At 40.0% G+C, this 25,741-nt stretch overlaps 1 protein-coding gene and 1 long non-coding RNA gene across 4 annotated transcripts in view; one reads left to right on the top strand and one right to left on the bottom strand.

Annotated features, from left to right (window-relative positions):
• Positions 1 to 25,741, bottom strand: part of Nell1 (neural EGFL like 1) — an 839,869-nt gene that overhangs the window by 285,850 nt on the left and 528,278 nt on the right. For all 3 annotated transcript variants that reach the window (XM_031386788.1, XM_031386787.1, XM_031386789.1), the window contains exon 14: positions 12,171 to 12,293. In XM_031386788.1, coding sequence (XP_031242648.1) covers positions 12,171 to 12,293 — 123 coding nt within the window. The remainder of the gene's footprint in view (positions 1 to 12,170; positions 12,294 to 25,741) is intronic.
• LOC116102279 lies at positions 28 to 10,470 on the top strand. Its single transcript, XR_004123050.1, has 3 exons — positions 28 to 72; positions 822 to 961; positions 10,119 to 10,470. It is a non-coding gene; the product is annotated as an uncharacterized LOC116102279 (long non-coding RNA).

Raw genomic sequence — 25,741 nt, 5'->3', positions numbered from 1 at the left:
CAGTGCAGATGTGGTGATTCATGCCTTGAAACCTACCACCCAGGAGATGGAGACAGAGGCAGATGGATTTCTGTGAATGTTAAGCCAGATCATCTACATAGCAGGGTCCAGGACAGCCAGGGCTCTATAGAGAGAGCTTGTCTCAAAAAAGAAAAAGAGAAAAAAAGAAAAAGAAAAAAGGAAGGGGTAATAGTTCTTAAATGCTAATCTTGCCTTAAACATGGTCAAAGTAAAGCAGTTTTTACTCTCTGTGCACAACCTGGCCCAATACAGATGCATCATCAGCTGCTGTTCTATAATGGTATCCATCACTGGCTGATTCTCTGAGATTTATTTTTATTATTTTTAATTATATGTACAAGTGTGCGTGTTGTGGAGTTCAGAAGTAGCCAATATCCTGACGCTAAAGTTACAAGTGATTATGAGCCGTGTAATATCTGGAGCTAGGAACAGAACTCAAATGCTTTGCAAAAGCAGTATGTCCCCTTAACCGCTGAATGTTCTCCCCAGTGTCAGTCACTGAATAATTGGAGTATTTTGTCAATAATTGCTCAGCAGCACACATCACATTGCAGCACTGTACCTGGACACTGACCATGGCATCTCTGAGTAAAGCTGTCTAGGGGAAGTTTTCTGGTCCTTTGAAAATTGTTACTTAGGAAAGGAAGGCAATCTTGTCCCAATGGCTCCATAGACACACTATGCTTAGTTGCCTGTTTTAAAATAAAATGGACTGATGGGTATTTATATTGCTATGCTAATCTTGTAAGTCATTTACGCAGTGACAAGTAGGGTACCAACACCTGTGAAATTCACCCAAGTGCAGCCTCAGCTTTGGAAAGAGTCAGCACTTGTCAACACATCTTATTTCCACACCCTCAGAGAGTCAAGCTAGCTTAGGATGCTTCCTTTAAGCCTCAGGGGACTCCTTTACTGTCTTCCAGGCTGGGAGCCTAAAACAGTAAGTGCTGACATCGCTTAGCAGTGAACTGTGATTTAAACATATCCAAGAGAGTCTTTCTTTTCTCTCCTATTGGAAAAGCAGTGGAAGGAAAGAAATATTAAAGGCCCAGAAAAAAGCTACAAGAGCTATCTTAACAAGCCAAGAAACACAACCAATGGAGGAGGCTTTTGTCACTGAGATTGGCTTCTGTCTTCATTGGTCTGTCAATGTTCTCTTTCCTGTTTTGGGAGGGCATCCTAGCTTTCAGTGTCCCACAGCCCTTTACCAGATGTACAGGCACACATGTCTCTCAGTAACCGAGTATGAGAAAAATCATTTCTATTTTCCAGTTTCAGATACATTTTCAAAAAATGAATTGCTGAAGTATTAAGCATCATAACTTTCTTTGGGCGTAGAGGCTTTTTCTTCTCTCGGAGTTAAATCAGTATTATAAAATGCTTCCTCTTTTAGGCCCATAACAAGTTGCTTGCTGGCACATTTGGTAGCAGTGCTTGCTGGTAAGCATTTGTCTGTCAGGAAGTGTGCAAATCCACCAGTACTGCTTATCAACATCACCACAAACAATGGTAGTACAGGTGGGAACAGGGGGCCTCTCACATACCTTCCCAGCCTCCAGGACAAAGCAGTCATAGAAAAACTGCTTCAGCTTTCATTGTCTCCCCCAGGAAACAGCACGCGCTGCCTTATAAAGGAGCATTTACTTGGCAAGCCTGATGAAGTCTCTGTCCTGGGTTCCTTACACTGAGCCACAGTGAGGTCCTCAGAATTTCCAGTCTCTGTCTGGCCAGGTTTCTGCATCCTCAACTACAGCATCAGCCCATTGCATTAAGAAGGGATGGAGGTCATCTCTGAAGTATGGTCCTGCTGTCTTATGTACTCCAAAGGCCACTGTGCTGTCCACCCTGTCCCATAACTATTCTCGGTTGACTTAAACCCGCTGTGGCGACAGGAAACCTGTGGCATCTCAAGTTCCAACATGTGGCAGAGTCAGCTCCTAATTTTTATGGAATAAAGTGATCTTGGGTTTGTCTGTGATTGAGAATTAACTGGTTATGCTATGTGGGGTCACATAAAGGTTGATCTCAATCCCAGGAATAACTCTTAGTTACAGCAAGGAAGGGCACACATGAAAGGACAATGTCACACTCAACAGTACACACCACACTTAGGTAAATTTTTATGACCCTTCGATCACAAAGAGACATTTCTCACTTTTGTTTTCTTAAAATATATATTGAAGTAGCCAGTCCAGCCTTGTAATAATTAAAATAGGAAATACATATGGCTTTGATGCTATTAAAGCATACTTAATATTAGCACAATCAATACCTTGAACAGGGACAGAGATAACTGTTGAATGCATGTAATATACATATATATGTATATATGTGTATATATATATACATATATATATGCCTATGTTTGTGAGAAAGCTCAGTATATACAAAGGAAATTGATTTTACATGGTGATAATACTGAAGATCATATAAGAGCTAATACTGGGGCTGGAGAGATGGCTAAGCAGTTAAGAGCACTGACTGCTTTTCCAGAGGTGCTGAGTTCAATTCCCAGCAACCACATGGTGGCTCACAACCATCTGTAATAGGCATCTGATGCCTTATTCTGGTGTGTCTGAAGACAGCGGCAGTGTACACACATAAATGAAGTAAATAAATCTTTAAAAAAGAAAGAGCGAGCTAATACTGATTGTCAACTTGACAGGATCTAGAATAACCTAGGAGTCAAACCTCTGAGCGTGTCTATGAGAGATTATCTTGATTAGCTTAACTGAGGTGGGAACACCCATCATCATTCTATGAGCTAGGGTCTCACTAATAAAATAGGAAAAAGCAAACTGAGCACCACCATTCATTATTTTCTGCTTCTTGACTATAAATTTTTTTGACTAGCTACCTAAACTCTCTCATCATGGCTTCTCTACCAGGATGGAATGTCTTTCAAACTGTAAATTGATATAACTTCTTCCTTAAAAGTTGCTTTGTTCAGTATGCTGGTTAGTTTTGAATGCCAACATGCTACAACCTATAGCTATTCAGAAAAAGAATATTCTTGAGGGTTTATCAATATCAAGTTGGCATATGAGAGACTGCCTTGATTGTTAATTGATAGAGAAGACCTAGACCACTGTGGGTGGCACCATTCCCTATACTTGTGCTACTAGACTACATAAGATGGAAGAGAGCTAGCATGCATAGATTGTTGTTTCTCTCTGTTCTTGACTGTAGGTGTGATGTAGCTGAGTCCCTGCCTCAGTGTCCCTACAGTTATGACTATAACCTGCAATTGTAAAATGCATACACCCCTTCTTCTTCAAAGCTGCTTTTTGTCAGAGTATTTAATCACAGCAATAGAAATGATATTAGGACAGTATAGTATTCTATCACCGCAAAAGGAAAAGTAACTAATACAGATGGGAAGGCAGAAATGTCCAGTGATGTTTTAATCCCGTTTATCTGTGTTGTTTTATTTAAAATCATATAATCACATGAAGCAAGTACCCTTGGGCCCCTGTAGAGACAGGGACACTGGTTTGAAGAAATGAGCATTGTGTGTTGCTTTGTCATTGATAGCCTTTGATAGAGTCATGGCCATATTACTAGTACCATATTGCAACACATGAGCCTGATATGTCTACCTCCAAAGCTTACAAGCAGGACACAATTCTCACATACGAGTGAGTCTCACACAACAGCTCTTTTCTTCATCTTAGCTGAGTATCTCATGCTGTACACTCTGGCAATGGCTGTGGGGTTTTTTTGAAATTCTTTAATCTCAAGGGAAAAAGTTACTTTTTGGGTTTCTATTTCATTTTAGACCTTTTCCTCCCACCAGAGCTCATTCTACCTTTCCACCAGCCTGGCCCTCACTGCTGTGGCTGCTCATTTCTTGAAGCACCTCTTCTTCTCCATAATTTCAGCATCTATCCTAACTCTCCACTATTCAATCTATGAGAAGATAGAAGTTGCTGTGTATGATCCCTGCAATCACATATGTAGTTTTCAAAATCCTAGCCAGAATTCTTTCTAGTACGTACAGCAGTGAGGAGATGATTGTGGTTTAAGCTATGACAGAGGTCTGTAGTGGTAAGAAATTACTGTATTGTCGATAAGGGACTGATGACAGATTTGCTGATGGGGTGGTATATAACATAAAAACAAGAAACAAAAGGAAACATCTAGGTCAGGTTTTAAGCAATCTGGTAAGACATGACCCGAGTGCCCAGTTATGGAAAGGCTTAGAGGAAGAAGTAAAGCCTCTGTTTGCATTGTACAATTTTGGGATACGATTGCCTCCCCTACTTTCATTTTTATTTCTGTAGTATGCTTAACCACAGACAATATCTGAAAATGTTTACATGGAAAATTTCAATAAAATTCATAAATTTCAAATTGTGTGGCTTTCTGGATAGCATGATAAGAACAGTTATTTTGTCCTATCTTATCTTGGATATGAACCACACTTTTGTCCAGTGTATCTGCTGTAATATAAACATATATACATATATATATATATATGTGTGTGTGTGTGTGTATATATATATTATATATGTGTGTATACATATACATATATATTTGTGTGTATATATATACATACATATGTGTATATATATATATATATATATATACATATACATACACACACACACACACACAACAATATAGATACATACACACACAGACACACATGGTTTTAGCTAATTTTCAGGTATCTGTTGATAATCTTGGAGCATATTCCCAATGGACAAAGGTGACTACAGTACCTGTGAGAGACTCAAAGAGGTGGTTTAAGATGGCTCGTGACCTTAGAGTTTGGAAGTAAAGGCATAAATTTCATTGCTTGTCAGAAAATAAGTGTTGTTTAAGCCTTTATGTTTGAACATGGTTACTTAGGAAAGAGGAGGAGGGAGAAAATGTTGAAAGGCTAGTCAAAAGTTTACCAAAGAAATCAGAGTATTTGTTGAAATAAGAAAAAGTCAAAGACAGTGAACTTTCTTGGGGGAAGGAGAAAGTTTTTTTTTTTTGAACAATTAAAAGTAGTTGATGATTTCAAAGGCTACAGGAAGTTGAGTTATAGTTGAACCAAAAGCTAAACATTTACTAGTACTTACAATAGTGCAAAGCTCACAGAGTCTGCAGTAAATATTATTCAATAACTTATATTCTAGTTGCCATTTATATCACTGATTACAGCAGGAGAAAGTTCTTAAGGCAGAGTCATCATTGAGGATTCCAAGAAAAAAGGGATGAAATTGCAGAAATACACAGAAAAATATAACAAAAACTCACTCTGCTTAGTGGAAGAAGGTACTATACTTCTTGGGAGTCAATAGAGAGTGCTGCTCATTGCTCAGAATATTCAGCCTAGAGGTTTATTCAGCAAAGCTGAATTCCCAAGGGTGTCTGCAAAGCTATAGGATTAGGAAACACTGTTGCAAATTTATGGTTGTTCCTCGCTGCCTTGATATCAAATCAGATCCTACATTCTCTGTGTTAGTCTATATTCAGGAATGACTCACCCATCATACTATAAGAACAGAGCTGACCTTTGTCAAGTGGTCCAGCTTATTGCAACTGCTTGGTAAGTCATCATCATACATAGGGTCTCAAGGCAGCAAGAAGCTATGTGTGAACTGCTTGGTTTGACTAGACAATAATGCATTGAAGAATACATCAGAAGGAAGAGGGATTTCGTCCATCCTGACTGAGGAGATGAAGGGAATCAGCAACTTGAGCTGCACTGAGGTGTGTGAACAGAGAATTAATGGGCAAGAGGAGGATGTGAGAGGTTATTCTAGATCATGAGTTGATTCTCAGGGGGAGAAAAATCACATGAAGCTAACTTGTCTGGACATGGATAGTCAGTGGGCCTTCAGCATGACTATGGAGGAGGAGGAAAAGACAGTATGCTGATAGATGAGGCTCAAAATGTCCAGAAGAGGCAAAGCTTTACAGGACAAGGGGTCCTATAGGAGTTTAGGTGTCCTCGAATAAGAAACAGTTTGTTTGCTTGTTTGTTTGTTTAGGAAGAAAAATGGAGATTAATTACAGGGTGGATAGAGATGGGTAGACAGACAATTAGATACACATAGACAGACACACAGATTTACTGTTCTGAAAACCACTTCTAAGGTCTGAGCACGCTTAAGCATATTTTGGGTCTGCACGTTTCTAACAAGTAGTGTTCTGCCACTATGTGTTCAAATGCATGTCCTATGCTATGCATGTTTTCTGACTAGTTGACTTAATTGAAGTGGAGTTTTCCTCATCCACATTTACATCAGTTTTGTTTTTAATGCAACTGACTTATAGTCAAATTTCTTAACAGTCCTATGTTATTTGAGAGTCCTATTCCTTTCAGTAAACTTATTTGACCCAAGAATGTCCATATGCAGCTATGGAGATTCTTAAACACTAATGAAAGGGGATCCTCTTGTGTTAACATCCACACATAGAAAACTTTAGGTGACCTACAAGATATGCAGGGGTAAAGATGGAGCAGAAACTGAGGGAGTGGCCAACCAATGACTGGTTCAGCTTGAGACCTATGCGATGAGACGGAACCCACCCCAACACTGCTAATGATATTCTTCTATGCATGTACACAAGAGCCTAGCATAATTGTCATCAGAGAGGCTTCACCTGGCAACTGATGGAAACAGATAACAAAAACCTACAGCCAAACATTAGGAAGAGCTTGAGAAATGCTGCATGCTGTAGAATGAGTGGATGAAGGATTGTAGGAGCCAGAGGGGTCAAGAACACCATAAGGAAACATAAAGAATCAACTAACCTGGGCCCATAGGGGCTCACAGGGATTGAACTGCCAACCAGGAAGCATGCATGGGACTGACACAGGCCCTCTGCACATAATGTTACAGTTGCGTAGCTTGGTCTTCATGTGGGACTCCTAACAGAGGAAGCAGGTCCTCTCTATAACTCTGTTGCCTGCCTTTTAGACCCATTTTGCCTAATGGGCTGCCTCATCTAGCTTTAATGGGAGAAGATGCCTAGTCTTGCTGCAATTTATTATGCCAGGGCTATTTGATATCCATGGGAAACCTCCCCTTTCCTGAAGAGAAATGGAGGAGGAGTGGATGGAATGAGAAAAAGTGGGGGAGAATCTGGGGAAAGAGAAGGCAGGAGAAGCTGTGGTCAGGATATTAATTAATCAATTTAAAAGATTTTTAGATTGCTCTATTACAAGCGTGTTCCATGGGGCCAAAGAGGTGGATAAGTAGTTGAGAGTACTTGCTGTTCTTGCTGAATACCTGCGTTCAGTTCCTAGCCCCCAGATAAGTAGCTACAATCACCAGTAACCCCAGTTCCAGGAAACCTGCCATCCCCTCTGGCCTCTGCAGATATCTGCATATATTGGGTGTTCACACAAACAAGCAGGCGCACAAACATGTACAAAAATAAAATGAATAATCTTAAAAAGAATAATCCATATAAAAAGAATACTTCAAGAGCTCATCTTCCTGACTGCCTTGCTGGGCTACCCCTAATCTATTTGTTTTCTACCTTTATAAACCAGTCTGAGCTGGAATAAAAATATAGTATCCTTCCTGAGCTGTTAGGAAATTGTTCTATAAGTATAGGTGTACATACCATCCTTACCCGCTTATGGTGTGGGTGTGCTTTTACAAATGGACTAGTCTCTGGCTGGGTCAAGATCTCTTATTTTATCAGTCAATCTTTTTCATCATCATTCTCTTCAACATTCTGTCTGCAACCCTAACATTGGAATTTCAGAACGAAGCCTTCCCAAGTTCTTCCTCGTTACATTAACCACGTTTCAGAACTCTGTCTAGAGTGCTATAAGCACCTTTGCCAAAGGCTTCCCATTTCCCTTGCTATTTGCTTCAAAATCTTCAAATTTCATCTACTCTGATTCACAGCCCGGCAGTTCATCAATTTTATTATTTTCAGTGATAGCTTGCTATAACAACTTACTATTCTGTTCCCTCTCTCCCTCTCTCTTCTTCTCACAGTGCCTATGAGCTGCTGAAATCATCTCTCAGCACCTGCAAGATGTCTGCTTTCCTTAGAATATCTGCTAACTCAAGATGTCAGTGGCATTGTGAGTGTGAGCTGTCACATTAATTTTTCTATGCCCAACCTTCCCTAGCCTTCTGTTTCTGGCCTCCTGCCATACAGTGAGAGTATCCAGACTCCCATCAAATAGATGTTTCCAGGAAGTAGCCCTTCTATGCAAGTACTCTCTGCAAAGTGCTCATAATATGTCACCTCCGAGAACTACCAGATTCTTAGAAGCCTTAGAAGAAAGTCTCACTTATGTGCCGAAAATTTATACAGTGAACATAACTAGTGTTTTTCTTTGAAGCCTGTCTCCCATTAGCAGCCCAGGCTTCACACTGAGATTGGTTTGTGTATCTATTTCAGGAAGCAGTGGTCTCTCAGATGGGGATAAGCTTGTGTGACCCCTAACTCTTCAGAATCCAGACAGACTTGCTTTCTTATAGAACCTTCCAGATACCTGAGTGCATATTCCATTAGAAAGTCATATTTGCCTAATGTTCCCTCATGAGGAAACTTCCAAGGTTGATGGTACACTCTACTTTTGCTAAGCATTGTTGCAGATACATTAAGCCAACAATGTACAGGAAGCAGATGCGTAAAGAAACAGGTGTAATATGTGGTGGTACAGGCAGAGATGGCATTCAGAGAGCTTTTTGGGACACAGATGAAGGATAATCCCCCAGCCTAAGGCATCAGGATGGGAATCTAGGACTTGAAATGTTACTAGGGACATCTGCATCTCCACATGTTACAGATCGTTAAAGTGTCCCCTCAGATACCTGAGAATAAACCCCAGGAAGAAGAAGATTAATTAATTCACTTCTATAGACAAAGGAAGTATAGGTGTAAAAAGATACCACAAGGATGTCACAACCTATCAGCTTCTGAAATGCTATCAAGATACAGAGGCAGTAACAGTAGTCTGCACTTAGCCCCTTAGCTCTGATTTCCATGTAAATAATTACACATTTTGTAAAAAAGACTCCTGACATATCTCACAGATCAGAATACCAGTGGGAGGGCAGACACAAATATTTTGCCACTTCTTAGTGATCATTATTTGAAGTGTGTTCAGGAGAAGGTGCTGACGCACACCATTTGACAGTCCCTCCTGAGCAATCCCATCTGGCCTCTAGACTTAACCTCACCCTGACTGCAGGTGAGTTGAAGAGATGTGGACATGATGGACGTTTGCCTCCCAGTTCTTTCTTCATCTCCACACTAGGGATCAGTGTGCCCATGGGATCACCCAGTCTAAGTTTTCCTCCTGCCCTGAGGAGTGAGAGGAAGCTTCATGACAGCACTTCAGCTTCTATGTACTTGACTTCCCTTCATTTGCTACTGAATGGAAGAGCCTACCATTTCTAGTCTCTTCTCAAAACCACAACTGTTCTCAAAATTAATCAACCAATTACCAGTTTCCCAAACAGATCTGCTATTAATCAGATCCAAGAGAATGGCCATATCAAATTCCCTGGTCAAACCTGGTGTCTGAGACAAATAGAATCCCAGTGTGCAGTGAGAGAACAACAACAACAAAACAGAACAAGCCACAAGGAAGTGTGCACCTCAAATTGTACCCTTTGGAGCAGTTATCCCCAATGCCAGGCTCCTTTCTGCCTTTGGGTTCTGTGATATTCCTGGGAAATCTTTTTTTTTTTTCAGTAATCTCTAGTTCACACCATGCAGGACCAACTTCACAAGTAGGCATCACCTAGGAGGGCTCCACACTTGGGGCCTGGCATTCTGTAATCACCACTGCAAAGTTCTTAAGAACTTCAAACACATGGATTTGTTCTAAGTAGGATTCAGTAAGACCCAGACTGGGTGTTCTCCCGGGCACACCGATTCTTAGTGCAGACAAGAAGAGTAAGAAAGGTCACATACATTCAACATGCCTGTGTCTCCTCTCACTTACTCACAAGCTCTTGGATAAGACAAAAGTCTGGGTTGGATGCCCTAGAAAACTTTAGTTCAAATGCAGTCCCTCCAGATGTCTCTCTGCCTTTTCATCATACCAAAATAGCTTAAAAACTTCTACTAGCAGAGACTGAAAGGGTTGGGACTGAGCAAATATGTTGTGCTATTTCCAGAATAAGAATGATGGCACCCTCCTGGGTGCTGGATGTCAAGGACCTGGTGCACGATACAGATATCCAGAGAACTGCTGTAGAGATCATCACATTGTTGAGTGCCTTGTCTTCTGTGGATGTAGGATATGAAATCTTAGGAAGGGAGGATGCTTGATTCAAGTTCTCTGCTCAAGCAAGGTCGGGTGTGGGAGATGGGGGCATATCCATTTGAGGATTCCATACTACAGGAAAGATCTATAGCCATCCTATGGGTCAGCAGTCACACAGAGACAGTCCTCCATACCCAAAGAAGCAACACTGAACAGTCAATTTCAAGCACAAATGAGGATAAATATTTGTGTACATTTAAGAAGCAAGCCTTGACTGCTTTTGTAAAGGAAGCCTAAACTTATATTTGTCTCTTGGCTCTCCAAATCACAAGTCTTCATTTTTGGTTCCTGTTGCTTACCACCAAAGGAATCCTAATATGTACACCACATAGCACAAGGCTCAATGTTTTCAGACTTCTCATGAACCTCTTTTGTATGAGCCAGTGCTGCTTTGTAAATTTTACCACTTGGGTTGGAAGCATTTGTTCAAATTGTTTTCCATTTTTAAATGATGAATCCTCTGAGGCCCTGTCTCACCTCTTTTTTTTTCTTTTTCTTTTTCTTTTTTTTTTGGGGGGGGAGAGGGGAGGGTTGTGGTTGCAGAGGGAGTTCTGAGCATAAAATTTACACTCACTGTGTGTTTACAAAATAAATGCCAATATTATCAGCCACTGAGACAAGAATGCTTTCCAGGATCACCAGATTTTATCCAGCTAATGACAGATAAGAAAGGAGGCTTAGACTATCAGCTACATATTGACAACTGCTTAGTTAAAGCCCGATTTCCATTCCAGCACTAATGCCAGGTTGGCAAGGCAGATAAACACTCTTCTATTCAGAACCTTAACCCTCAGGTCAGGTTATGCTAATCTCATTTAGAACTGTCTGCAAGCATTCTGTCCATTTAACCTTAAATGCCAAGATATTTAGCAATATGTATTGCTTGGCTTAAAGTGCTTCAATCTGTTTATCAAATATGTGAGCACATTTTTTTTCTAAAAGTTACACACTATAATTACAATTATCTTTCCTTTCTGCTTTTGTTTTAATTTCTAGTTAGGGGAGAAGGAGATGTAGGAAGGGAAGGAAGAGAAGGAGGGAAGTTGTGTCTCTTTCCTTGTTGATTGATTGGACTGGTTATCACGTAAGTAATGAATTGCTATAGTATGCCAGGCACATTCTTTACTTAGACATTAAGCTGTGAGGATATGACAATGTGCTTGCTACCCAAGGCTTCCACCCTCACGGCAAGGCAAATAACACAGAGACAAGCACAAAGATGTAATATAGGGTGTCCAGTCAGGCTGCTTATGAAAAGCAGTTCAGCAGGTTCGGTCTTAGGAACACTAAGGGTGCTTCTGTGATATGTGGACATCAGAGCAGAAACATAAAGAAAGTGACCCACCCATGAAGGGTGAGAGAATAGCCATGTCCAAGGACTGGCTTCTGTAGAAAAAGAGTACATGGATAGTAGGTGGCCAGTTGGGAGGCCCCACATTCTCATAGGGCTAAAGGAAGGAAACGAAGATGACCATAAAATATATACAAAGTCAGACCACTGGCTGAGCTGTAATCAGCATTCTAAGGGTAAAGATTCTCAGTCAAGCAGTCAAGATGCCCTGAGTGTGAGCACAACTGGTGCCTACTTATCCTCTGACCACAGCTCACATGGACCCAAATTCATACCAGAATTGGATCTTCCATCACTTGTTCCAATTTTCTCTAAGAGGCCAAGCTGGAGCAGCCCATTCAGATGTGGAATTGCACCAGGACCCACATCTACAACCTCTAAACTGCTAGGGCTTTTTCTCCCATGCACAGTACCCTGGCCAACAGATAGAACAGAGGCAGAAACCAGCTATATTCAGCTCCCATAGTGATAACAGGAATTCTGCTCATGAACAATCCAATGTCAGGCCGGATAGCAGGTGGAGGTGCCCCACAGGGCAGCAAGCAAACCTACCTTTGCAGACAGTGCCATTTCCCACATAGCCTGGCTGGCAGGTGCAGCTATGTCCCTGGACTGTGTTGGTACAGATGGCATTTTTGTCACAGTTGTGTTGTCCGCTGCCACAATCATCATGCTCTGCAGGGTGGGAAAGGAGGAGAAGCGATGCCATTACAAAATTAGGAACAGCTAGACTGGAGAAGTGCGCTGGTACTCACCCATAAGAATGGTACTGACTAGCCAAGCATGGTGAATCATGCCTTTGACTCTAGCATTTGGGATGGGTCTGAGGCAAGACGATATCAAGTTTGAGGCAAACCTGGAATACTTAAGAACTTCCTTTGTATATCCACTGTCTTTGTCATAAAGAAACCATGGAACCTATACTGTGTTAATATTTGAGTCTTAGGGGGATGATCCTCGATCATGATGCTGATGAAATCTGTATTGGCAAATTTCCTTTGTGACCAACGCTCATGATTCTAAACATCCTGGACACACAATAGCAAGCTAAAATGGCACTCCTTGACCCAGATCATGACAACCAAAGTTGCCTCTTCAAAGATTCCTTAGTGCTTCCAGGAATGTAGTACAGCATAGCCACTCCTGAAAAACAGTGCCTTAGTGCAACATGTGGCAACTGTATAACAACATAAATTGATTGGAAATGCTGAGTGTTTTGTGCTAATCAGACACCAATCAGAACATAGGAGAGAAGTGATACAGTTTTAAGTTGGTGACTATATTTCATCCAACCATCTGTCGGGACACATCAAAAGCAAAGGATACTCTGTTAATAATGGTGTCGTGATAACAGGCACAATTCTGAATGATTTGAACAAAGCAGTATGTGTTGTCATGCTAATAGGAGCACGTACAATGAGAATGAGAATCCACGACAGAGAAGTCATTGCATCTACAGGAGAGAAGATACTTCATACAAGAAATATATAACCTTTCAAGAGCAGGATGGTCTTCTTAGCCAGAGTTGATTACAAAGAATACTCAAAACAAAAGATTAGTGTGTGTGGAGGGGCAGTGGTTATGAAACATTCCCAAGCCAGGTCTACCCTTGTCTACCTGCTCATGTCCCTTAGTACCCTAGAGGACAATTCTTTTATGCAATGACCTGAGACCATTGCTGTCTTGGCAATACAACTTCATTCTTGCAGTTCAGTATTTATTTAGCATTCTCTTGTTTTTTCACATTATTTTCCTGACTCAAAATACTCCCTACTCCATATGGTTAGAATAAATATAGCCCTGCCTTGCTTTACATGTCAGTTTAAAGCCACATTAAAAACAACCTTTCCAAATCTGTTCTCTTAGACCACGTGAATTTCACCCATCTTAGTGTGTAGTTTATTGTTTTATCCCACTGTGAAAACAACCCTGCAATACTGCATTGTGATATTTTCATTTTGTCATCAATGGCAATTAACTTTGAAGAAACTCATATCATATTTGAGGGATATTTTGAAGACTGCACTTTACCAGCCTTTTAGATAATGGTATTGAACCAAGAGAATTCTAAACACTAAAATATATTTTACAAGTGTTCATCTATTTAACTCACCCAATAACATAAGAAGTTTTCTCATTTTATAATGAAGGGAGTAGGAAAAAAGACACGTTAAATGACTTGCCCAGCATCAAAATATGGGTGAGTGGGGGAATCAGATTTGAGAACATTCATACCAGAAGAACATTCCCAGCAATAAGCAGTGTTTGGAAGCTACCTGGTTACACTCAGAGCAAAAACGTGACAAATAGAAGTGTGCTTATCATGCCAGTGATGAAACAAGTGTCTTCTATATGGTTCCCGATTCCCATGGATCTCCCAATACTATCTGAGAGTCTGGTTCTAACCCAGAGAAAGAAGCCTGTGAAGCCCAAGTCTACAAAGTAACTGGATCTTTAAACATGTATCTGACAAAGAGGAACAAGTGATATACCATTCCTTCTAAAAATATCAAATTGCTTTTCCAGATGCTGCAAACAATGCCAAAGGTACAAGATAAGTAAGGACTTATGAAAGGTAGCAAGATATGAGGGTGGAGAAAACAGATTCCTGAACCAGACACCCCAGACTGAAGATCTTGGGTTTAAATAGTTTCTAGTTATGTGCACTATCATAAGTTGTTCAGTCTCTGTGTGTTGTATTTACTAATAGTAAAATGTGAATCAGCAGAGCCTATCTCCTCAGATCGTAGTGAAAGTCAAGAATGAAGGTGGAAGACAGTATATTGCTGCTAGTAAGTGCTCTAAGAATAAATTACTTTACTTCATTGTCATAGTACCTCAACTACTTTTGGACTTACTTATTAGATGGCAGTTAAAATTAATAAAATGTTTTCTTTCCCTTAGTAGTCACAGGTTAGAAGACTCATACAAAGTGCTCACTGTCAAACAATAGCAGAAGAAATAGCCAGGGAGTCATTATTGGCTTTTTTATAACTTCTTTTATCATAATGCTTTATAATAATTCATCCCTGAGTCATGTAAATTTCTCTTTTGTGGAGTCCCCAAGATAAGCCCCCTGTCCAGTTCCCACCACTGCAGGGCTCCCATACCACTGGCCCTCTCACCACACCTTTCCAACTGCTCTGCTCCCTCCCTACCCCTGCTTTCCCTCTGACAATTTATTCTTCATGTGTCCTGTAAGGAAATCTTTTCAAAAATAAAATCTGATTCTCCTGCCATTCCTAGTTAAAGACAAACAAACAAAAGTCAACCACATCCTCACTATTCTTAAGTAAACATTTTATTTTAAATCATCAGACAGAGCATGATGTTGTTTCTGCTCCTTTCCAACCAAAACTGCTTTGTTTTCCAACTAAACCTTTCAAAAGGTCCTCATTTCTTCTTGCCCATAGGCACTTTCTTCTTCCACCTACATCATAGTATTTTCTTGTCCTTGAGATCTCAATTAAACCTTTAACTTACTGCAAGACAAAAACCAGATTCCCTGGGCTGGAGCCATTTTCCCCGGAACATTTTCACATCACGGCCAGCACTTCTCCTTCATGGGTTAATCACATTTATATTTCTACATTCATTAATGTATGATGGATATCTTCCTTCTCTACTAGAGCATAAATCTCTTAAGAATAGGAATTATATCTGTCTGTCTTTCATTCTCCCCAGCCTCTGGCAGAGCTTCTGAAATTTAAGTGCTAATACAAATATGAGGCTGGGGGAAGGATAGAGACAAGGGAGGGAAAGGAGGAGGGTAGAGGGAGGGAAGATAAAAGCTGCAAAGGGGTCAAGGAGGATTAAGACAAGAAAGTGTTATTGAGCTGGTTGAGGAGATTGAGAGGAGCAAAGCTAAGCAAGGAAGCAAGCTGATAGCAGCGCGGCCTTGTGTTTGCTTCTCATGGTGACTGTGAAGATAGGCCAAGAAGAAATAGAATACAAATGCTATTGAAGACATAATCCACAAATTGAAATAAAGTATTTTTCAGCTATGTATCTGTGAAGAGGTTTGAATCTAGATTATGTAAAGAACTTTTTACAATGCAATACTAAAACATTAATCGTGTTGTAAAGGGGCACAAAATATTCAGTGGCCATTTCCTCAAAGAAGATATACAGACAGCAAATAAATACATGAAGAACTGTGTATATATTAGGAAATTTTAAAACAAAACTTAAATGTTACTTCAAATACATTAGAATAACCAGGATTTCAAAGACAGAAAATAATAAACTGGCAAATTATGTAAAGAAATTTAAATCACTTGTACATTGTTAGAAGCTTTATAGAATATTTCAGCTACTTTGGAAATTAATTTGGCAATTCCTCAAACTATGAAGCAAAGGCTTATCATAACAACTCCAGCAATATATCCAAAAGAAAAGAAAATCTATGTCCACACATAGACATATCCCAATGTTCATAAGAGCTGAAAGGTGAATAGGTGGTCCGCTGATGAGTGTACAAAGGAAATGTGAAATCATCACAGAGTGGATTGTCACCCAGTGATGATACCCAACACAAATGCCAAAATCATTATGTGAAATGAAAAGAGGCAATCATAAAGGAACACATGTTAAGGGTTTCAGTTTTATATAAATATCTAGATTAGGTAAGTTTATGAATACAGAATGTTGGGATCATGGTTAGTGATAACTAAGTTTAAGTGGATGGGGGATGACTATTGATGGACGTGAGGTTTTCTCTTCTAGGTGATGGATACATAAAATTAGATCACAGAAATGATATTGTGACTCTAGCAAGATGAGTCAGCAGGTAAGAGCACTTGATATCTCGATTTTGATTCCTGAGACTCACATGGTGAAACGAGAAAACGGATTCTTCTTGTTTATGATTTGACCTCCGCATACACTGTGGTATACATGATTCTCCCACACACAAAATAAATAAAATATAACTAGTCTAGAGGAGTGAATGCCATTCACCATAAACCAAACATCATTAAATCCATTAAAAAGATCACATGAAATGTTTTGTCCATGCATTCACAGAAATATAAAATCCCACTGGGGTGTAGACCTAAATGAAATGGACTTCAGAAAGTAAAAATTCTTTATGCTGATTACCTTGCTAATGACCCAGATATATTCTGTTCTTCTCTAGTGGAAAACCTTGTCTATTTCGTAGTGGCATACGACATGAGTTATGTACAAAATAAACACTTCAATTAAAAGGCATTCCCTAGTTTCTTAGATACAAACTCTAAGATCTGGGCTTAAGGATGTAGGTTATTTATAACACAACACAATACTCTTTTCTTCAAGTAGCATTTTTCTATGTCAAAATAAAAGCAGCTCTAGGATCACTATGTGCCAGGATGGAAGACTAAATCATGTTCATTACTGTATGCCTTTTGCCCATCAGGGTCCCAGCACAGTTCCAGGACTCAGACAAAAACTCTTGGGACAGCTACCCTTGCCTCACAGCAGGTATTGGCCTAGCCAGTAAAAGGTCTTAGAGGCTAAAGCCCTGCCGATTCCCTGCTGAAGTCAGGTGCTAAAATCTAAGCCAATTCTCCATGGGGAACTGGTCTCCTTGCTTGGGGAACACACCAGCATAAGAACTATCAGGCCTGTTTTTTCCCTCTCCTGAGACAAAATGCATTAACTTAAACCACTTCCAAAGCTACAAACATCCATCCTGGCTCCCTTAGGAGAGGCTGTTCCATGGAAGGGGTATAACTGTGAACTAATAGAGCTGGCCTCACAAACAAAGAAGTAGTTCTTAAAGCTCTGAGTAAGGTGACAGCCAGGAAGGATATGGCATTAAGAGGCAATGGAGACAGTGGGGGAAATGGGTAAAAAGACTCACTCTCTTCCTACCTAATTCCTCAAAAACAGGAGGAAGAAAAATGCAAAGTAAAAATGTTATCTTGTACTTTTGACATGGATAAGTGGTATTATGTAATAAACATAGCAAATTGTATACACTATAAAAACTATACTTACACATGACACTACTGCATATGTAGAGAAAGCCTATATATATATATATATATTATATATTCTATATTATAGAATATATATTATATATAGAATATCTATATTATAGAATAAATAATATATATATTATAGAATCATATAACCCTATGTTAAACCATTAACAGTGATTTGTTATTTAGTTGGGCAGAGGACAAATGGGAGATACTTGTACTTCTTATTCACTTCAGGTTTTTTGAAATTTTACAACCAGCAAGTGTATTTTATTCCTAAATAAAAGAGTTTAGGGTATTTGCAGCTGGAACTAAGAAAAACCAAAATGAATTTCAAACACTTCCAAAAATTCTCTGTGAAGAGGCAAAGCTTTGGAGACTAGCAAAGGTGGATGGGGATGTCCAAGCTGTCACCTGCAGGATCTTTAACAAATGGTGCTCCCACTCGCATATAAAATGAAGTCAGTACCAAGAAAAAGACTTAGTCTTCATTTCCTCAGATTCAAACAGATTATTCCACAAGACAGATGTTTGAGAGACATTTATTTAATGACTACTCATAAAGTCTATAATGTATACAGTATTGTAAATGGAACAAAGTAGTCACTTTTAAATGATAGAAGCCATCAACACTGTCACCATCATTAGTGTCAGCATTGCCATCTTTATCACACAAACATCATCACCATTATAGTCACTCTGTCACCATAGGCATTCTTACTACACCAATACTACTATCATCACACTGTCACCATCACCACAAAGCACTTCTTAACACTACTACCCTCACCACCACCATCATCACCACCACCACCACAGCCACCTCAATTACCACCATCATCATCATCAGTACCACCATTAGCGGTGCCAGCAACATTAGCATTTAGGTCTTTTCTCCGATCTCCAGGAATCCATGCCCAATAAAGTTTTTACTGATTATTTGTGTTTCCTCTATATTCCTGAGTTTCTAGATCTCCTGAAACTCTGGAAAGCCAAAAGGCCTGAATTCCAAATCAAATCTATCTTTCTATATAATTCACTAACTTCATGGTCTTAGAAAGCATGCACAATATATTTCAGTCCCTTTGTTGTTACCCTGAAATGTGAGCAATAAGGCCAGTTCAAAGAGATATTGGGAGAATTAGCAGAGGAGGGTATGCAAAAAACGAAACATTTTCTAGACACAACAGGAACTCAGAGATTTTAATAGCATGCACAAAACCTGCAGAAGAAACTCCTGGCACATGGAAGAAAGAGAAATTAGACATGAAGATTCCACACTGAGTCAAGAAGATATTTGTAAGTCATAGCTCCTGGGAGAGGAAAAATCAGTTTTCTCTAAAGGAGTGTCACTTGGTCTATCAAGCACACTCCAGGGCAAACATCCTGTTCAAGAATATTTTGCCAACACAAAAGAGAATCTATGTTTTTGTTTTGTTTCAGGCTTAGATTTTGACTGAGGGGGAAAAAAAAAGAACAGGAAACTGGGTGGGTAGGGAGGGGGTAGAGTAGGATATGATCAAAATATGTTGTTTTAAAAAATGAAATAAACAAATAAAAACATAAGAAGTGCTAAGCAGCTTCCTAACCAAGTGATACAGATTCAGGAATCATTAGTTACTGTACCACTGGGATAATTTAGAAATGCACCATTAAACTATGAAATTAATGAATAACTGGTATCTGTGCTTGTGTCATGGGGCTTCACTTAAAACATCCAGTCCAACAGGGATACTCACAACTAACACAAAAGAAAGACGCAAAGCGGCTTGTTTGACTTTAGTTTCTTTTAATGGTCACATGCCATGCACATCCCCAAAGTGACCTTTTCCCTGAGCACTTTTATCTGTCTACTTTGAAGAAAGCACTTCTGATGTTTCCCTTTGGTTCCACAGCTACCTAGAGAAACTGGAAAGGAACAATGAAAATAAAATATGGCAAAAAAAAAAAAATAATAATGCGAGGTTAATTTTTTTTCTTTATCACAAATGTTTGCTTCCACTTTGGGGATTGTGCCTGAATGGATTGTTCTTTCTCCTCTTTCAAAATAAAAGTGATGGAGCATAAACTACTTTCTTCCTCCTTCGAGGGTGACCATGAAGCTACCCAGAAGCTCTGGAACTCCAGACCTGTGAAATTCCAAAGGAAAAGAAAGTAAAGTTGAAGGCTTGCAAGAGTTCAAGAACATGCTATCGGCATGACCACAGGTCTCGGACCATCCTTTATTCCAGCTGAATCCTTTGACCATACCTAAGTGTAACATACTGAATGTCCCCTAACATTTTCTGTGGCCTAGAACCTCAGAATGTGATCCTATTGGGGAAATGGATAGCTAAAGTTAATTTGTGTAGGGTTCTTCAGGATTAGAGTAGACCTCAAACACATTACAAATATCCTTACCAGAAGAAATGACATGCACATACATAGGAGAAAAAAGATCAGCCAAAGACATAAGCAAATACTAGACACTGCTAGAAGTCAAGGAACTCCAAGAGCCTCAGAAGCCAAGAACCCCGGACACTGGGAATCTAGATGACTAGAAAAGGCAAAACAAGAATTTTTCATTGAAGTCTTTGGAAATTTTGTTTATTCTTTTAGTTTAGAGTTCCAAACCTCCAAAGTCTAGAAGAGGGAGGAAAAAAAAATCTGTTGGGAAGCTGTTGGAAGCCATCCAGTGTGTGCAGTATGTGTAGCATTCAGCAGCATATGTATAGCAGAGGATGGCTGTACTGGCTGGTTTTGTGTGTCAACATGACACAGGCTGGAGTTATCACAGAGAAGGGAGCTTCAGTTGGGGAAGTGCCTCCATGAGATCCAGCTGTGAGGCATTTTCTCAATTAGTGATCAAGGGGGGTAGGGCCCCTTGTGGGTGGTGCCATCCCTGGGCTGGAAGTCTTGGATTCTATAAGAGAGCAGGCTGAGAAAGCCAGTAAGGAACATCCCTCCATGGCTTCTGCATCAGCTCCTGCTTTCTGACCTGCTTGAGTTCCAGTCCTGACTTCCTTTGTGATAACAGCAATGTGGAAGTAAGCCAAATAAACCCTTCCCTCCCCAACTTGCTTCTTTGTCATGATGTTTGTGCAGGAATCGAAGCCCTGACTAAGACAATGGCCTAGTTCATAATTAATGGCAGGAGAGGTCCTTGGTCCTGTGAAGGTTCTATGCCCTAGTGTAGTGAAATGGCAGGGCCAGGAAGCGGGAGAGGGTAGGTTGATGAGCAGGGGGAGAGGGGAGGCAAAAAGGTTTTTTTTTCTTTTTTTCAGAGGAGAAACTGGGAAAGGCGATATCATTTTGACATGTAAATAAAGAAAACATCTAATAAAAAACAATCAAACAAACAAAAAGAAGCCAATGCAATCATTGTAATTGAAAACCTCTGTGTAATTCCTACACCAAAATGTCCTGTGAGAGTAGTAAGGAGTGAAGCCCTGTGGGCTTCAGTGCTTGCTGGAAAGACCACAAAACAGTGGGGAAATACTCATGGGTATGCATGTCCAGTGTTTGAAGGGAAGAGAAAGAAAATGGTGTCACAGGCAGACACACTAAGCCTCATCCACAGCCCCAACATGAAGCATCTATAGGCTACAGGAAAATTTCTTGCTCCCAAGTCTGTTTCCTTATATGTAAACTAAATAAAATGAAAATAGAATTACAGAAAAACAGTCTTTCAGTGTAGTTCCTCCCATGTTTAACATATCTGTTCATTTCTACTGACTTTATCCTCTAACCCCACTGTACTTGCTTGAATAGTGTCCTCCCAAATCTCTATCATTTTCCTTGGTAAGGACTGTGAGAATTAAGTAAAGTACAACTAGGGAGTGCTGACCAGAATTTAACATGCAGTAGATTCCTGATTCTTGTCATGTTACCCTTTATATAACATTTAGACTCAACTTAGAAATGACATTGAAGGAAAGCTTAAAGGAATTCATCTCTGGCACCCATGCTGTCCCAACAGTTTATATCACAATAGTGAAAAGAAAGTCCCATGGGAGCTGAAGTCCAATTCAATAGAAGAGTAAGTACTCTTCTATTCCCTTCCTTGGAAACTCAAGTTCTGGGTTCAATCCCCAGTACTCTAAATAAGTAAAATATCTGCAGCATGCTAAAGCACTGGTTTCTCTTAGTCAGATAGTCTGGGGTAATCTTCTTTATTGACTACCTATAAATTGGAATCCTTTTCCATATTTTTGACCCATAGAGTCTAACTGGGGTCCAGAGGTCTAGTAAGTATACTAAAGTGATTACCTCCATCAAGGAAGGAAGAGGAGAAGATCAAAGAAGAAGAATATGGAAGAGGAGAAAGAAGAGGCTGAGGGGTTGGGGGGAGGGTGGTAGTGAGGAACAGGAGAACAAGGAAGAAGAGGTGGGGTTGTGTGGGAAATGAGAAGGAAGTACACCATTATGATATATTTTTGGTCTTTTTCTTCCTTGGGTTGTCAAGTTTAAATTCAAAAAATACAAGGGAAAAAAAAACAGACAAAAAAAATAAATAAATTTCAACACTGTATCAATCACAAGGGATATGATAAGAGTGTGTAGACATGGAGCATGACTTCATGGATTCTACAATCCAAAGATACAATGACCATTTTTATCCCAAGTGATACAGGCTAAGCCAAGAGTTTAGCAAGATGCCACAGTAACACACAGCAGGGGACCATAATTCAGGGCTCTGAGAAGTTTACTAAGATAAGTGACATTTAATTAAAAAACTTGCAATGAAAGTAGAAATGTGAAAGTGAGTTAGTCACTGCCTAGATGTACACACAATGTGACCACATGGTGCATCTGGCTTCCCACAGTGATTCAGCTCTTGTTGCTCACTGGCATTTTCCTGTGTTAGGGGAAGGATAAGCTTTCCAAATTTGACTTTATTTGCTTCCCACATGGTGATCCTCAATATAATTTCATCCACCTCTATCCAAAGGTCTAATCTAATCATATTCTCTTTGATTCAAGCCTAGTTTTAGATATCTATAACTAATAAAACAGCATGAACTGTGCTACTTCCAAGGCTTTTGGGAAGCTGATTAGCTTCTAGGATAACCCATGTCTGTAGATTTCATATTCAGGTATCATGTCTGAAAACCCAACTACCCTGGTGTCAGAAACTAAGAACATAGAGCTGTGATCATTGGAATATGCCAGCCAATATGCCCAAATGAATCCAGCCTTCAAGGCATAGAAAAATGTTCTTGACAGCTGAAGAAAGACGCCTTCAGTAGACTCTGCCTCCAAATTTTGCTAGCCCTTCCTCCTCCCTTGAAGCCTTCTAGATTGGGGACCAAATATTAAGGAGGAACAAGGGTGGAAAGAAGAGATGGGAAGAAAGAAGGATACAGGGGGAGAAAAATAAGAGAGACAGAAAAGGAGGGAGAGAAAGAGAAAGTAGGAGATGGAAGGAAGAGGATGAAGGGAGGCAAGGAGGATTGGAATCTAGATCCTAAACACAAATCCTGTGATCAAGTTCATAGCTCAACTGTATGAAATCTGAACAGTCATGTTAGTTCTTACCTTACACACCAACTGTCACAGGACTGAATGGGATTTTGTGATGTCAGGCTGGGAAGTCACTATAGTACTCAGCATTTGCCTCAAATGCACTTGCTCTGTTCTAAGAGGTACTAATGAGTTAAACATCTTGCTGTTGTAAAAAAAGAGTTCTTATTTTAACAAGAAAAGCAGCAAATGCTAGGTCAATAAGCACCATGTCTGATTTGAAAGTGATATTTAATCTCAAGAGAAATGGGACAGAGCCAGGAAGTGAAGCTATGAGACAATCATAACAGACTGTCTGGCATCCTATTCTCAGCACCCCTCTGACTGTACTTCTTTGTGAAAACCCTAGCAGGATGACAGGAAACTATGCGCAGAAAAACATTTGACTGGAACAAAGTCCCTGAAAAATGAGCTCACTGAGGCTTGGACCAGGCTATACTTTGTCTCCAATCCAAGATTTATACCTACTCTACCCAACAGGTCAATGACTAACCACAAGTAGCTATCAAGCCTTCAGATATGGTAAGCATGAACTGAGAGGCACTGCCATTACAATATATTCCCTGGATTTCAAAGGCACTCCAAAAAAAAAAAATCTCATTAATAATTTTATACTAGTTATATATTGAAACATTTTGAACATTTCTACATTCAATAAAAAAGATTTTAAATTTTATTTCACCTGTCTCATTTTACTTCCTCAACAAGGATACTAAAAATTTTAAATTATATATTTGATGATACACACACACACACACACGCACTACTCAAACAGAGGCAGTACTTAGTAAATGTGAAGAAAAGAGAACATCTTTGAGATTTTGCATTTTGAATCAGAATGGTAAATGGGATTTATTTTGAAAGTCAGGTATTCATGGTGCGATAGTGGTTGCCTAGAGTATTATGTTTTAAAAGACTGAACACCAAACACCAGCTGCAGAAGAAGGCTGCTTTCCTCAGTTAATTTTAAATATTTGGCATGGATACCAGAGGAGAGTGCACCATGTGTTGATTAGCCTCCAGCCACCTGCAGTGAACAGGCATTCCTGCTGGAGGCCTGAGCTGGGAACAGGAACTCCTGCTGAAAGGCCACCTTCCAGGGGATGCTGACCGCCAGCATGGACCTTAATGATCCACTTGCTCCCGGTGGTTGACGTCTCATCTCATCCTAGACTTGGGGCTATTTCATCCACTTTCTGGATGGGGAATGTACCCTCAGCCTCTTTTCTCACCTTTAGGGGTGAATCTAGATGGTATTTCCCAAGCGTTGGCATGTACCTGAATTGTTTGGAGGGCTTAAGAAAATGCAGATTGTTAGGTGCTGCCTGTGTAAAGTTATTGTGTACAGATAAACTGGTTTGGCGCTGGAGGAGCCAGATGCCAACAATTTGCCAGGTGGTGCTGTTATATTTGGTTTATGAATTTATAAAAATTTATCTTGGGCAAGCTCCCTGACCTTGTCTATGCATTTAATAATCTAGGTTCTTTGAAAAGAAACCAGTGTGTAACTGAACACAAAACCAAATCACAAACCACCCAACTAGTAATTTCAATGTGTGGGTCCAGACACAAGCAGCTAGCAAGTACTAGGTTATTTGGTCTTCCTGTTAAACCTTCTTTCTAGGTGGTGCAAATGACAAGATTGGGGTAGAATGAGAACAACTAAACCTACACCCATCAAAGAATCCTTGTCTGGGTCCACAGGGTACCAGAACCAGGCCTAGGCTGAAGTCTAGCCCATCGATTGATGGGTAGGAATCAGAACGGGGCACTATGTGTGAGGCCACAAGCTGGTAGCACAGCAGAAGCCTGAGTTCCAAGAAATGCCACCAGCCAAAGGGATGACAGAAATTTACAGGGCAATTCTTTAACAATATTTTAATGGTAACTAAAGGTCATTCTATACTTATTCCCTGTCATTGGCCTCATAACCACTATTGCAACGTGAAGGACACTGACATTATAACCATCAACTGGCTCCACATAGGTTAAATTTGATAGACTAGAATAATTAGCATTCATAAGGGTCCCCACATAGAAATCCCATGCAGCTAGCCTCTAATTATAGAATATCTATAAAACTCAGAATTCCTAGGACCAATGGAGCTGAGGGGTTTGCAGCCCCTTAGGACAAACAACAATATGAACTAACTAGTACCCTCAGAGCTCCCAGGGTCTCAACCACCAACCAAGGACTGCACATGGAGGGGTCTGATTGTTCTGGCAGCATGTGTGCAATAGAGGATTGCAAATTCGATCATCAATAGGAGGAGAGGACCTCGGCCCTGTGAAGATTCTGTGCCCCAGTGTAGGGGAATGCCAGGGCCAATAAGTGGGAGAGGGTGGGGTGGCAGGCATGGAGAGGGGGGAGGCAACAGGGGTTTGTTTTTGTTGTTTTTGTTTGTTTCTTTGTTTTTTGGAGGGGAAACTGGGAAAGGAGAAATTTACATATAAATAAATAAAATATCTAATTAAAAATACAATAAGAAAAAAACACTAAAAAAAAAAAAAGAGACACCTTGGTCGACCTCTGACCTTTGTCTCCACACCTGCGCGCGCGTGTGTGCATGCGACACACACACACACACACACACAAATTCACCACACACACACATAAATCCACCACACACACAAAAGGAAAATAGAAAATGAAGG

This window comes from Mastomys coucha, unplaced genomic scaffold (assembly GCF_008632895.1).
Source record: "Mastomys coucha isolate ucsf_1 unplaced genomic scaffold, UCSF_Mcou_1 pScaffold21, whole genome shotgun sequence".
NCBI lineage: Eukaryota > Metazoa > Chordata > Mammalia > Rodentia > Muridae > Mastomys > Mastomys coucha.
This window is presented reverse-complemented; position numbering and strand designations above follow the sequence as displayed.